The 14,390-nt window shown below is 33.8% G+C and overlaps 2 protein-coding genes and 1 pseudogene across 2 annotated transcripts in view; 2 read left to right on the top strand and 1 right to left on the bottom strand.

Annotated features, from left to right (window-relative positions):
• LOC104729015 (GDT1-like protein 5) lies at window positions 673–2,018 on the top strand. Its single transcript, XM_010447918.2, has 5 exons — window positions 673–723; window positions 1,198–1,311; window positions 1,394–1,455; window positions 1,542–1,614; window positions 1,715–2,018. The coding sequence occupies exons 1-5, from the start codon at window positions 673–675 to the stop codon at window positions 1,784–1,786; spliced, it is 372 nt and encodes a 123-aa protein (XP_010446220.1). The 3' UTR covers window positions 1,787–2,018.
• On the bottom strand, window positions 2,184–3,989 carry LOC104729014 (annotated as a pseudogene).
• LOC104726635 (auxin response factor 4-like) overlaps window positions 10,516–14,390 on the top strand; it is a 5,489-nt gene continuing 1,614 nt past the window's right edge. Inside the window, exons 1-11 of the mRNA XM_010445543.2 lie at window positions 10,516–11,428; window positions 11,577–11,633; window positions 11,934–12,119; window positions 12,220–12,304; window positions 12,393–12,483; window positions 12,569–12,730; window positions 12,814–12,933; window positions 13,027–13,102; window positions 13,204–13,369; window positions 13,466–14,178; window positions 14,256–14,390. The exon at window positions 14,256–14,390 is cut by the window's right edge and continues 4 nt beyond it. Of these exons, the coding sequence (XP_010443845.1) occupies window positions 11,072–11,428; window positions 11,577–11,633; window positions 11,934–12,119; window positions 12,220–12,304; window positions 12,393–12,483; window positions 12,569–12,730; window positions 12,814–12,933; window positions 13,027–13,102; window positions 13,204–13,369; window positions 13,466–14,178; window positions 14,256–14,390 (2,148 nt within the window). The 5' untranslated portion in view covers window positions 10,516–11,071. The remainder of the gene's footprint in view (window positions 11,429–11,576; window positions 11,634–11,933; window positions 12,120–12,219; window positions 12,305–12,392; window positions 12,484–12,568; window positions 12,731–12,813; window positions 12,934–13,026; window positions 13,103–13,203; window positions 13,370–13,465; window positions 14,179–14,255) is intronic.

The following is a 14,390-nucleotide window of genomic DNA, read 5'->3' as shown; positions in this document are numbered from 1 at the left end:
CGTTGAAATAAAAACATGTTTTTTTTTTTACTTTTGGAACATATGCACCGATTGATATTAGTTAAAGTTGGTTAGTCAAAACAATCAAGAATTTTTGGTTATTACTATTTAAATCATATGAGACCATGCCCAGTGGCATTTCTCTTTGAGTTCCTCAAAGAATTNAAAAAAAAAAAAAAAAAAAAAAAAAAAAAAAAAAAAAAAAAAAAAAAAGCTCATTTTCCTGAGAAGCGGAAGAACCATCGAAGCAACGTTACGTGGCAAAATATAATTGGGTATTGTTAAAATATAAAACACAATTTGTTTTCTTCTTTTCTTCTCCCCAATCTCTCTCTCTCTTTCCTCTCTCGACGAAACCTTTTTTGAATTCGGATTCCTCTTCACTACTCATATATTTCAATCGATTCAAGTTGAATTGATTGCTTATTCCGGCATAAATACGTGAGATCTTGGTCTTTGAGAACGAGTGATGTTCGGTTCTGTTCCAATCGTTAATCTTCACGATCGAGGAGTCGAATGTGACGGCAATCGATCTTCGACTGCGATACGAGCATGCATGGTCTATCTGATGGTCTTTAGGAGACGGCGAGGGGACGGAGAGGTCCACCGGCGAGCGAGTCGGAGAGCCAAGGTTTGTTTTCATTGTCCAATCGTGATAGGGATTGTCTCGCTATGACTTTCCTCTCCGAGATTGGTGACAAAACGTTCTTTGTTGCTGCTGCTGTAAGTACTATAATACTCAAAAGCTTGAAGCTTTAGCAACATTTCGAATCCAAATTTTGCTTTGATGATTCGTTTCTTTGTTTTAGTTTTGGAGAATTTTAGCTAAGTTGAGATGTTGATGTGGTTATGTTCTTTGATCAAATCTGGTAAGATATTTGTGAAAATGCTTGTGACTGTTACTGAATAATCTCTATGAGCTTGCAACTTGACATATGCTATTGGAACTTACACTTACAATATGCAGATCTCTCGTAAATGGACCCATCATATAACAACATTGTTGTTCTTTAGAGATATTGCTTTTGGGTTGACAGTTGACACTTGTTCAATATCAAAGGATTCTGATATGAAGAAGACTAAAGATCAATCGAAAAAAAGACAGCAGTAAGGTATGAAACTTGATCTTAAAAAAAAAGACTTAAGATATCTTGAGGGCACACAAAGGTTTATATAATTTGTTTTCTGATGTTGTAGATTGAAGATGAACAGAAAAAGCAGAAAAGACCGTTCCTTATTGCATTCTTCTCTCCTATTTTTCTAAAGGCGTTTTCAATTAACTTCTTTGGTAAGTGGGGTGACAAGAGTCAGGTAACTTTCCTTCTGCATCATTTTGCTTGGTTCCACTTTTGCTAGCGCTTCACATACTCAATGTTACTTGCTCTATTTCTAGCTTGCGAATATTGGTTTGGCTGCAGATGAAAATCCAGTTGGCGTGGTCCTTGGCGGAATTTTGTAAGCCTTCTACACATAATGATTTATATCAAACTGATAGCTCTTTCTCTACTGCTTACGGCTTACTAATCTCTCTGCTTGCATAGGGCTCAAACATTGTGCACCACAGCTGTTGTGTTTGGTGGAAAGAGCTTAGCATCTCAAATATCTGAACGAATTGTAATGTTCTATGATATCACTCTCTTTATTCAGTTATTGAAGCAAAGTTCTGTGGTTTTTTTTGTCAAAGATTTGATCAAATGGGTCTAACGTGTTGCAGGAGGCTCTTTCCGGTGGAATGCTTTTCATTATTTTTGGCATCCAGTCATTTCTTACTCCGGTTGATGCTTGACACCTCCATATGGTATTCAGTCAGTTGCAACTAAAATCGTTTTGGCAATAACATTCATTTGTATACTCCTTTTAAGTTTTCCCCATGTCTTGAAACAGCAGGTTTCTTGGATTTGAATGCTTTTATGGCAATTGGAACATTCATTTGTATACTCTTTTTAATCTCAATTGGAAGTGAAGTAGATTGAGCAACCTTCTTTAGAATACTCTAGTGGAAGGAAGTTTTTGTTTAAGTTCCAAGTGAGTTGCTTTAATTAGTTTAGTATTAATTTAATTATTAGTTTATATTTGAGTAATTTAAGAGAGTTGCTAGAGTGGACATGGTCTGATGAAGTCACAATTTGTAAAAAAAAAACACACAAAACATGTCTACTACAAACTAAACTTGCATACTAATATATAGTTTACCATATATTACTGTAAGAAAATATCTTAGATTTGTTATTATAACTACTAGCTTTATTAACTTATTTTAATAGAAAAATAGAAATTAAAATCAGTCACACATACAAAACCAAAAACTATTTTTCTTGTGGAGACTTTTAAACAGTCGATCATGTAACTATGGTTGGTTGGGTCATGATAGCTTGATAGAGAGAAGCTCCCGTCGCAACCATAGTCAGAAACAAGAGAACTACGGCGGCTGTGGTAGCTGTCCCCGTCAAACAGTCACTGTAGTAGACGTTCCCGAGTTTGGCCAAAAACCTTTTTCTACGAGATTTACTGTGCGCTCTGAGTTTCATGGCTATGCCGTGATAAACGGTGGATTCTGGCAGCCGCACTCCTACACCTAACTCGTTAATCATCTTCACGACCAAGCTTGACCTCCCAATACCATTTGTTATCAGCCCTTTTGTACAAGCAACACAAAATATATATATGTTCATGATCATTCATCAAATTAAATCCTACACTATATGTTTAATATATATACATAAACAAAAAAGAATATGTTATTTGTACCTCTGGCATCTAGTACCTCGACGTCTTTATCGGATGTAACAAGGAAATTCATGAGATATATATATTCAGAAGTCAAGGCATTTCCAAGCATATGACACTGCTCATATGCAATCACATTTCTTAAAATGATATCAGAGTTTTCATCCGCAGGGAAACTAGGCATAGTTAAGCAACCTTCCTTAAATGCCACGTCCAATGAATATTCATCCTTCCACACCTTGAATTCAACTCCTACGTGAGATAGGTTTCTCAGCGTTCTGCGTATAAGTTTTCCCTTTCGTCCCCTTCATATCCGGATTCTGGTCAAGCGATTCCTCGTAATTAAACACACCGGTGCATGTCTGTAAAATGCATGAACTTTGTATTTTCTTTGATTTTACCAACCTTGGAAAATAAATTTAAGATAAGTTGGTAGAGCGTTAGATTTCCACACAAGTCTCTTTTGATGGGATCGAAAAACTCTTCTAAAATGAAATAAGGAAGTTGATTCTCCAGCAAGATGAGATCTTCGATCACCGTCCAAGTGAAAAATGTTTTGTCCACAGTCAAATCACGACATGTAGTAGTATTAGTATCCATTGACGTAGAGGGTTGGGAAGTTTTGTGTTTTTTATCCCAATGTCTGAGACTGAGCTCCAAGATGAAAATTGAATCGCCAAGGATAAGGTCCACGAAGTCAGGAGATGAGATCCACGACGTCGGTACTGCATAGCTTCCCCGTATCTTCTCTATATTAGCTTGTATGGTTCTCTTCATCTCGTCAACACTAATTTGCCCAATTCTTTTGATGAAAGCTTCTTTGTACCTTTTCTTTTGGCCCTCCATCATCAGATACTCCAGATAGCTAATAAACCATGCATCGACGTACATATTAATTTCTGTATTATATATATTTATATGTATAACTCATTAATCATATTAGTCCTTTCAGTATGGTTTAATTATATATCAAAGAACAGAACATATAAGTTTTTTATATTATTCAAATAATTGTAAACACAAACAAAGTGCAATGATAAGATAAATCTTTCTGTATGGTTTAATTAATTATGCACCTTGAATTGCTATTTTTAAGGTCTTCCATAAGCATATTTGCTTCAATGTCGTGATTGTAAGCTCTGGGTTTGACAGAGTGATGAAGTGGGCCGATGATAACCATCCGAGGTGTATGTATAGGCTTCGGGTTTCACTTCACGCAGTGGGCTTGGTATTCTGTAAATGCAATATTCTTGAGATCCCATCTTCGATGGAGACCTTTGTGTTTTCTGCATCAAAGGTTTTGGATATTTAGTAGTACGGTCGAATGGAGAAATTGAAGGTCCCTTCTGACGTCAAAAAAAGAAAAGGGGAGAAATTGAAGAATCCCCTGATCGATTATATAAAACATAAAACGTTGAAATTTCTATATGCAAATTAGTTATAACTACCATCTTTGTTCTCTTCATATGTTTATACAGATGAACAAGTATCAAATGTGAGAGAAAGGAAGAAGGGGAGCTTACTGTAATGAATGAGCTAAGGAAAGAAGATTGAAGTACGTGATCTTACAAGTTACAACCTTTATGATTTGTGTTAGTAAGAATCTGAGAGAGACATCTTCTTAATTTTAACTCTAATAAATTCTATAGACAGTAAGAGAATATTATTCTACAAATAAAATGATAATTTTCTAATCTCTTGTTATATTTGCTGACACTGTCACACACAACTATTTTTACTTTTCATCCACATTTACGTTCAGGGTCACTGATCTCAACATGGATAGCATAATGAGAGAACAATATTTTAAGTGATAAATGTTGCTCAAGCTGAAACTTTCTTAGGTCTTCTTCATGTCACTTCACGTTTCTGATAACTGGGGAACAAAAAATATTCTATTTACAATTTTGTATTCTTTTTTTTTTGGTCAAAAATTCTATGACAATTTTGTATTCAATTCCTAGTAATTTTATAGACATTACGTGCTCACCTCGTTGACATTTTTTTTAATGTCACTATGATTATTTCAAGATGCGGGAAGTTTTTATTGATAATGTAATCGTTCCACAAAAATTCTAAACATAATTAATACATAGAAAGCGAGTAGTTTTTTCTTTTCTTTTTTGTTGAAATAAAAAGCAAGTAGCCTCCCTACTAGCCTTCATTGTTAAACTAAGATCCCAATTAACCCAACTATCTAGTGTTAATAGTATATTTATTTCTACATCATGACTACACACTTTCACAGAATGTCCCGTTTATATTGTACACACTTTCGTATTCTACGATGGCCGTGATTGATAACTCGTACCGAAGCGGTACAAAAAAAAAAAAAAAAATCTTCTTTACAATCCATTTCGGGGATTTTTTTATATACTACTTATCTATATTATATTTTTACAAAATCCTTTTTTAATGTATGCAGACATATTGCCTACATAGAATGTTAGGGCATTCACATTTGTTATACAGTTATTGGGTGTCAAAAAAGTTAAATAATAATATTTTTAATTTAATTTAATTATTTAATTATCCTTTAGTTTGTCCAACCAATTAAGTGATGATAGTTGTAGAGGCTGTGTGTTAATTGTGTTGGGCAGACACTTTCCACCCATCTTTCTACCTTTTTCTTTTTTTTATTATTTTTTATTTTTCTGATTCTCTATCAAAGATATGCAATTGGAATGCTCTTAAGGAGTAACTAAAAAATGTTTTCAATGTTTAAATAATAAAGAAATAAATAATTGATGAGGAGATGATGGCATGTCATCTATGGAGAGAATACCTTCATCTTTTATATATAGGATTATTAACTTGTTGAATGGACCAAACTATCGTCTGGGTATACTATTCCGATCCTTTTTTTTTTTTTTGGGCAAAACTATTCCGATCCTCTATATATGAACCGTGTTGAATGGACCAAAGAAGCATTTATGAGATCGAACTGAATTGGTCCAAGCCATCACATATGGTTAAGATAGGCAGTAATTGTTTAAATGTAATGTGAAAAAAAGCCAAAGAAAGGAAACACAGCAGGAGAGATATCGGAATCACTCCTAAGCCCCAACATTATGATAGTTAATTCACACAACTCCATGTATGTAATTATGTTTGATTAAGCACACTTTTTTTAACGGTTAACTGAAAGAAGAATTAAATATCTTTGTGTATATGTATATCTTCTTGCCAATATATACTACATGTAGATGATAGGGTCAAACTAGAAGAGGGCAATCTAAAAACAAGCGTATATCAAAAATGTTAAAAGGCAATGACATGTTGGAATTAAAGAGACAAGAGGATCAAAAACCCCAATACCATAATTCGATCGATATCAACAAGATAATTTGTACCATAGGAAACGATAGTCATTTACACTTGTAATATTACTACGGCGATGACATCAACTCTCTTCAACTCCAATTCAAAATAGGAATATGGTTTCTGATCTATATATACAGCCTAACTTGGCAAAACAAGTTCATCGATACGAGGAAAGATATCTAACGAGCATGATGCAATATAATTACTTGTTCTAATTATGAAAAGGGTTGCAATGAGGAATTTGAGGATATAGTTTGGTTTGCTATGTATGACTGAAATATTTTAAAGCTTTTTGGTATGTCGTTTATCACCTTTAACGAAAAGAAGAAAAATATGTAGAGAACACTTAAAAATAGGACCCAACTTTAATGTAGGCTCCAACTTTAATGTATCTCCTTATGGGATACCATTTGTCTCTACAATTCTCTTTTTTTTTTTTTTATGGGTCCGCTTTTCTTATCAGTTATCACAAGTTGATATATGAGAATTATACGCAAATTGTTTTAGTTTTATCAATTTAACTCTAATCTTATGCATTATGGGTCAGAGATCAGTCAAAATATCCAACACGGATTATATGTCCACTACTATATGCGAACTATTTGTCCAAAACTTAAATACGAACTAATGTGTTCTGTTTCTATATATTCAACTGATACACAAAGATAAGAAGCAAACTAGCTATAACCCTAAACAAACCAATTTTTAAAAGGATAGAAAAAAATATTTTCTCTTAAAAAAAATTTACGGTTTTGATGTTTTCCACCTAAAGTAACCAATTGGTTAATTTCTCTAGACCAACCGATTTTAATGTAGTAGAAAAATTATTGGTAGATCGATTTTAATTTAGGTTTGTTATTATTGTTTACAGATTGATTACGCAGTTTAAAGAAGAAAACAAATCTAGTGTTGCTTAGATATGAATTTCTTACATCTTAATTTATAAAACAGATTTTTAAAAAGAATATCGTTGTTGTTATAAATTAAAATTTTCAATTCACAAAACTCTTTGTAAACTAAATAATATCTCAATTATAAAAATCAATCAACTCTAGTAAAATGTACTCAAGTAAAATCTACATTTTAGATAACGGTAAACTTAAAGATATATCTGTGTGACTGGGTGTGGTTTATTGCAATTAACTCGAAGTAGAAACATGTAAAAAGGTAAAGTAAAATACTAGTATTTACTATTTAGGATTTATTACAGAAAAGAAATATATATATATATATATATGTATATACTATATACTGAGAGAGAGAGAGGAGTGTCTTTAATCGAATGATACAGACACTTGTGACTTTAATAAAGTCATTGGCGTTGCTTTGTCGTATTCTCGCGACAATTTTTTTGACGCGACGTATCCTAATTATCCACCTCTGTCTTTTTCCTTTTTTATATTTTTTTTCTCTGCCTAAACATAAAGTTTTTTTCCTACTAATTTCAATAAAACAATATCTATTTGTGGCACCAAAATAATCTCTAATTAATAATCGTTAATATAAAATATGCATTATTTGTTATGATATTTTATTATATTATATTGTAGTTGACTCGTGAGTACACGAATACTCCAAATTTTTATGATACATGGAGCAATGACATAAACTAAAAGAAATATATTTAAAAATATTTGTATAAAACAGATAAGAACATATATATATATATATATATATGTGGCTGGCAACAAACTTGTAGTACTAAGCATTCTGAAATTTTAGATGGAAAAATATATTTTTCTTCCTTCTAAATCTTAAATACAATCAACTTGGTCAAAAGAACTATATATAATCCAAATGCAACTAATTTTATCTGTTTAAAATTTTTAATACTTTCATTATATATAATATTCTCAAAAATGAAAAATTGATAGATTGGTTTCGAAATATACAATTCACATATATGCCTCATGAAACTAAATTTTCGATAGACATATTTATTTTGAAAGTTTCTAGAAATTATAATAATAATTGCTTTGATGCTATTGAGAAAAAGAATGAAATCAGAACTGAGCAGTGAGCGTGATGGCTTATAACGTAAAATGGAGCGATGTAAGGGTGAATATGGTTAGGTTTTCGAGAACCACAAGCTTACTTTGAGTAGAGAGAGTCATAGCATCCAAGTGGTTCATTTCTTCAAATGGATGCTTACTTTGAGCAGAGGAAGTCACAAACAAATTTATGTTTGCTGTATTGTGATAAATTTGTGTGTATAGATTAACGCACATGATAAATTCAGTTATTGAAGAATCCTCACAAAAAAATATTCAAATTATGGTTCTAAAAACTGCAAAAAGAAAAAAATCGATTTTCTTAGTAAATTATCATTTAAAATAGGAAAGAAACATGGAAAAGATACGATCCATTCTTTATTTTTGTACTAATTAAAAGCTAGTCTTTGACTAAAAGTTATGATCAGCAGACAAAAGAATATGGTAATCTTATCATAAAGATTAAGAGATTACACGTTTCGAGTTGTCGTGCAATATCAGAATAAACAAGATATATTTCTTATCAGAATTGAATAGTAATTAAGTACTAAATTAAAATAAAAAATAAAAGAGAATATTGAAGCTAGTTTTAGAAGGAGTTGCATGAAAAAACTGAAGAAAAAAAGGAATAAGAAAAGAGAAAGTGTGGGGGTCCAAAAGAGGCAGCAAATATCAAGGGGGGTCTTTGTTAGTTGTTGGGACTCAGTCACTAACTCAGAAGAGACTCATTCTTTCTTCCTCTCCCATCCCATCATCCTTTTTGTTTTTTTTCCCTTTCTTCTACTTTTTTTCATCTCCAATGAAACACTGATCAAGGGTATATTTATGATTCATAATAAATGATAAAAAAATGTTTTTTTTTTCTTTTCTTTTGGGTGTGTTGTTGAATTTATGAGTGAAATAAGTAAGTTGCAACAATGTGAAAAGAATAGTTGAATCTACATGCAAATTAGATATCTTTATTTGGGCTATGGAGTGTTTGTTAGCGTTGGATTTTGACAAAACTCTTTTTGCTACGTATTGTTCAGACCTTCTAAAAATGACGTCTAATATTAAAGATTGACCGACTTTTTCATCAGAATTAAAGAATTTTACTCATTCCAGAGATAGATTTACTAAGTTTAGTATTAGATATATTCCTCAAAAGGATAATATTTATGCCGATAAACTTGCAAAATGTGCAAGAGCACGAAATTTCTGATTTTCCCGTATAAGCTCGTCGGTTCCTAATTGGCTCTTTTTCGAAAAGAATCATTTCCGATAACTTAATATATAATGTTTCATTGTCAAAAAAAAAACAAAAAAATAGTTCCTAAAATCATGCTATAATATTAAGTAACGAAACATGAAACCGAACACGATAACTTCTACGAATAAAAAAATAAATGTATGATAATTTGATCACGTTATATGAATTAATAGCCAAACTATACAAGCAAATAAACATATTAAGGTTTCATATTATGGAGCAATCATTTGCCACCACCTAACCCATTTGAAGATATTTTACTAAACCCCATTTGAAGATATATTTTAGTATCATCTTAGTATCTTACCCAAGAAATATTAGTATAGATTAGTAGACTTTACTGTATGATCAGTAGATTTTATATCAAAGTCTAGCATGCTGAATTTTTTCTGTTTTGTTTAGTATATGATATTTAAGTAGGTACCATAGGGCGTATGAGTAACAAAAAGGGAGCTGATTTTCATATAATCTGTCTCAGAAAAGAGAGAGAGAGAGAGAGAGAAAAGTGATTTGTTACAAAATCGAAAGGAGCCTACTCTTCTGTCTTTAGCCGGTTGGTTGGCTCTTAACAACGCAATGAAAAAAGCTGATTAATTTTTTTTTCCGAATAAAAAAAGACTGAAAATAATAATACAAACAATACATAACATCATAAAAAAAGAAAGATTCCAAAGAGATACTGCTTCCTTTGTAAGAGTATGCAAAAGAAAAAAAAAGTTGTAATCAATTCGCGGTTTTTATTCCTCACTAGTTAAGATCAATCATCACGGTTTGTGAAGTGAACGAAAGAAAAACGTTATCTCGTAAAAATATCATAGTCCAGTCCATGTCCATCGATGCATATTCATTTTGAGTGAATTTGTTCGAAAAAATGATAACCATTACTAAAAAAAACTCAACTAAAAGTATCGGAATATATATAACAAAAAAATTAGAGAAATGAACTGAATTAGCCGTCTTAAGTGTTGTGTTAACTCGTTTAGTTGATCTCAAAACTTCGTATTAGCATTTAATAAAACTTTTAACATTACTTCTTTCAACAAAAAGGATTGAAAAAAATGAAAATAGAAAACAATGCAAAAAAATGTAAATTTTTTTCGTGTAAACGTGTGTATATAATGACACAAGTCGGTTTATTAATTTTATGTGAATAATAATATTACGAGTCTTTATTTGGAAACAAAAAAGAAAAGAAAGAAAGAAGAAGAAGTAGAAGAAGAAGGCGAAAGAGAGAGAGTGTAGTGTGGGTTCTGTTCTGTCTTGGCTTTGTCTCCCCCGCTTATCTCTCTCTCTCTCTCCCTCTCTCCACTAAATTGTTTTGTTTGCTTTTTTTTTTTGATAAATTTTTATTCTTTAACAAGTATATATTTTTTATTTTTTCCCATCTGCAAAATTTTTTTTTAATCTAATAATCTGTTCCTTCTGCTCCCTCTTCTCAGTACCTGCAAATGGAGGAAGAAGAATCATACTTTGAAACCCTTGTTCTCATTTGATTCCTCCTTCCTCTCCCTCTCTCTCCCTCTTCTCTCTCTGATTCCACACTTATTACTCCTCATCTCTCCCGTCACTAGCAAACATCAATTTTGCTTCTTCTTTTTTTTTTTTTTGTGTATGTGTATGTGTGTGTGTGAAATTGGACTTGAAAAGGAGAGGAATTGTGTCACTTCAAAGCAAGAGTTTTTACTAACTTTACCTTTGATGGGTTTTACTTGTTTTGTTGTAATCTGATTCAAAAATAGAAACTTTTCTTTGTTTTTGTCTCCTTTGCTCTTCTTTTTCAATGGAATTTGACTTGAATACTGAGATTGCGGAGGTGGAGGAAGAGGAGAATGATGATGTAGTAGGAGCAAGGATTATTGACAAGGGTACGCTTGGAATCTCACCGTCATCTTCTTCTTCATGCTCTTCCGGATCATCATCATCTTCTACAGGCTCTGCATCTTCTATATACTCTGAGCTGTGGCATGCTTGTGCTGGTCCTCTCACTTGTCTTCCTAAGAAAGGCAATGTAGTTGTGTATTTCCCACAAGGTCATTTGGAGCAAGATGCTCTGGTTTCTTATTCTTCTCCTCTTGAAATCCCCAAATTTGACCTCAATCCCCAAATCTTCTGCAGGGTTGTTAATGTCCAGTTGCTTGTAAGTCTGTCTGTATCATTAACCATACTAAAACAAAAACAAAAACATTCCTTTTTGTGTTCTCTTTTGCTATTCTTGAACAAGTTCTGTGTTTTTTTCCTAATTGTGGTAATTGTTTGCAAATTTGGTTCCTATTTTGGGGAAAAAGGCTAATAAGGTAACCGATGAGGTCTACACTCAAGTCACTCTGCTTCCACTGCAAGAGGTACTCTTTTTACTCAACTGTTGGTTCTTTTATAATTCAATTCTTGTTTTGAAGGAGCAGATTCATAGATTGTGTACAAAACATTCCAAGTAGAGTAATCTGATAGCACCAGTGTAGATTTGTATTATTGGTGGTGAAATTTGAGATGCTATGGTTGAAGAGATTGTGTTTGTGCTCTTAGTGACATAAGCTCATTATTTGATTAAGATGATCAGAGAGAATTGAAGCATAGTCTTCTAAACTTTGCATTTATAATCTCAGTGACGTTAATGTGTTTAAGAAACTTCTTGGTTTTAATAGTTTTCCATGCTAAACGCGGAGGGGAAAGAGGTCAGGGAGTTAGGAGGTGAAGAAGAGCGGAACGGAAGCTCATCCGTCAAAAGAACGCCTCATATGTTCTGTAAAACCTTAACAGCTTCTGACACAAGCACCCATGGAGGCTTCTCTGTACCTAGAAGAGCTGCTGAAGATTGTTTTTCTCCTCTTGTATGCTTCTCTATATCTCATTTCCTTCATATTTTCAAGAGGAAAGGTTTGATGTTCTTGTTATAAGCCTTATTTGCGATTTTTTTTTCACGGTGGTTAGGACTACAAACAGCAAAGGCCATCTCAAGAACTCATTGCAAAGGACCTCCATGGAGTGGAGTGGAAGTTTCGACATATCTATAGAGGTAGCTCGGGCTGAGTTTGCTATTATTCATTTCTTTCTTTTTTTGTTTGTTCAGTGATATCTAATTGTTCAGTTCTGTTTCTTTATAGGTCAACCAAGGAGGCATCTGCTCACCACTGGTTGGAGTATATTCGTCAGTCAAAAGAATCTTGTCTCTGGCGATGCGGTTCTCTTTCTGAGGTAAGCATAAGATATCAGTTTACCAGATTCGATGTAGAATAAGGTAGAAACACAATATATCCATTACTAATATGTGTGTTTATAGAGATGAAGATGGAGAGCTGAGATTAGGAATCAGAAGAGCAGCACGGCCAAGAAATGGACTTCCCGATTCAATCATTGAGAAGAATTCATGTTCAAACATTTTGTCTTTTGTAGCTAATGCTGTATCTACAAAAAGCATGTTCCATGTGTTTTATAGTCCACGGTAAAAATAAATTGATTCTTAACTAGGTTCAGTAGGATAAAAGAAGAACTATAATGCTGATTCATGTGTTTATTCATATACAGTGCGACACATGCAGAGTTTGTGATTCCTTATGAGAAGTATATCACTAGCATTAGGAATCCCATTTGCATAGGCACAAGATTCAGAATGCGATTTGAAATGGACGAGTCTCCTGAGAGAAGGTATAGTTGCTTTCTTGCTTATTTCCTTTGTGTTGTAAGTTGTAACAAGCTAATTTTCTTGGAAGAGAATTTGAATTGGATATTTTCTTGCAGATGCGCTGGTGTTGTGACTGGAGTCTGTGACTTGGACCCGTATAGGTGGCCAAACTCAAAATGGAGGTGCTTTTTGGTGCGGCCTCTCTCATCTTTTTGGAATATCTGGCTATTAACGTATAAAATACTTTTCATTTTCAAAGTTCGATAGTTAAATCTTTCATATTTGTTTGGCAGGTGAGGTGGGATGAGTCTTTTGTGAGCGATCACCAAGAAAGAGTATCACCTTGGGAGATTGACCCCTCGGTTTCTCTCCCACACTTGAGCATTCAGTCATCTCCAAGGCCTAAAAGGCCTTGGGCAGGTCTACTGGATACTACTCCACCCGGAAACCCCTTAACCGGTAAATTAAATACATTCTCTTTGGAGAATATGCTTTTGCAAATAGTTCTCAACTTTCTTGAGTAAATGATTTGATTACTGTTCTTGGTTGCAGCAGAAAGGGGTGGTTTTTTGGACTTTGAGGAGTCGGTTAGACCCTCTAAGGTCTTGCAAGGTCAAGAAAATATAGGTTCTGCATCACCCTCACAGGGGTTTGATGTTATGAACCGCCGGATCCTGGATTTTGCGATGCAGTCTCATGCAAATCCAGTTCTTTTGTCTAGTAGAGTGAAGGATCGATTTGGTGAGTTTGTAGATGCTACGTCTCTAGACCCTGCCTGTTCAGGCGTTATGGACCTGGATAGGTTTCCAAGGGTCTTGCAAGGTCAAGAAATTTGCTCGCTTAAATCATTCCCGCAATTTGCTGGTTTCAGTCCAGCTGCTACTTCAGGAAAACCGAGTCTTGGATACACTGATCCTTTTGCTTATCAAGCCAACAAGTCAAGTTTCTATCCGCTAGCTTTACATGGGATTAGGAGCACTCATGTTCCATATCAGAATCCATACACTGCGGGAAACCAATCCCCTGGTCACCCTTCTCGTGCTATAAACTTTGGTGAAGTGACTAGAAAGTCTGATGCAGTAAATGAAAGTGGTCTACCGAGTAATGTTACAGCTGATTTGCCATTCAAGATTGATATGATGGGGAAACAAAAAGGTGGAGACTTTAGTATGAATGTTTCATCAGGATGTAAACTTTTTGGATTCTCCTTACCTGTGGAGACACCTGCATCTAACCCACAAGGCTCAAGCAAAAGGATCTGCACAAAGGTAAAACTTTTGCTTGTTGGAGTTGCATTTCTAGATGTCTCTTCTAATGAATTCTTGTGTTGAAAATTTATCAAAAGGTTCACAAGCAAGGAAGCCAAGTGGGGAGAGCTATTGATTTATCCCGACTAAACGGATATGATGATCTCCTTACCGAGCTTGAACGGCTGTTCAACATGGAAGGGCTTCTCAGGGATCCTGAAAAAGGATGGAGG

The sequence above is a fragment of the Camelina sativa genome, chromosome 11, assembly GCF_000633955.1.
Source record: "Camelina sativa cultivar DH55 chromosome 11, Cs, whole genome shotgun sequence".
Taxonomy (NCBI): domain Eukaryota; kingdom Viridiplantae; phylum Streptophyta; class Magnoliopsida; order Brassicales; family Brassicaceae; genus Camelina; species Camelina sativa.
This window is presented reverse-complemented; position numbering and strand designations above follow the sequence as displayed.

Coding starts and splice junctions, on each gene's coding strand:
- LOC104729015 (XM_010447918.2), top strand. CDS start 673: ATGACTTTCCTCTCCGAGATTGGTGACAAAACGTTCTTTGTTGCTGCT. Junction 1,456..1,541: donor GTGGTCCTTGGCGGAATTTT/GTAAGCCTTCTA, acceptor CTGCTTGCATAG/GGCTCAAACATTGTGCACCA. Junction 1,615..1,714: donor CTCAAATATCTGAACGAATT/GTAATGTTCTAT, acceptor AACGTGTTGCAG/GAGGCTCTTTCCGGTGGAAT.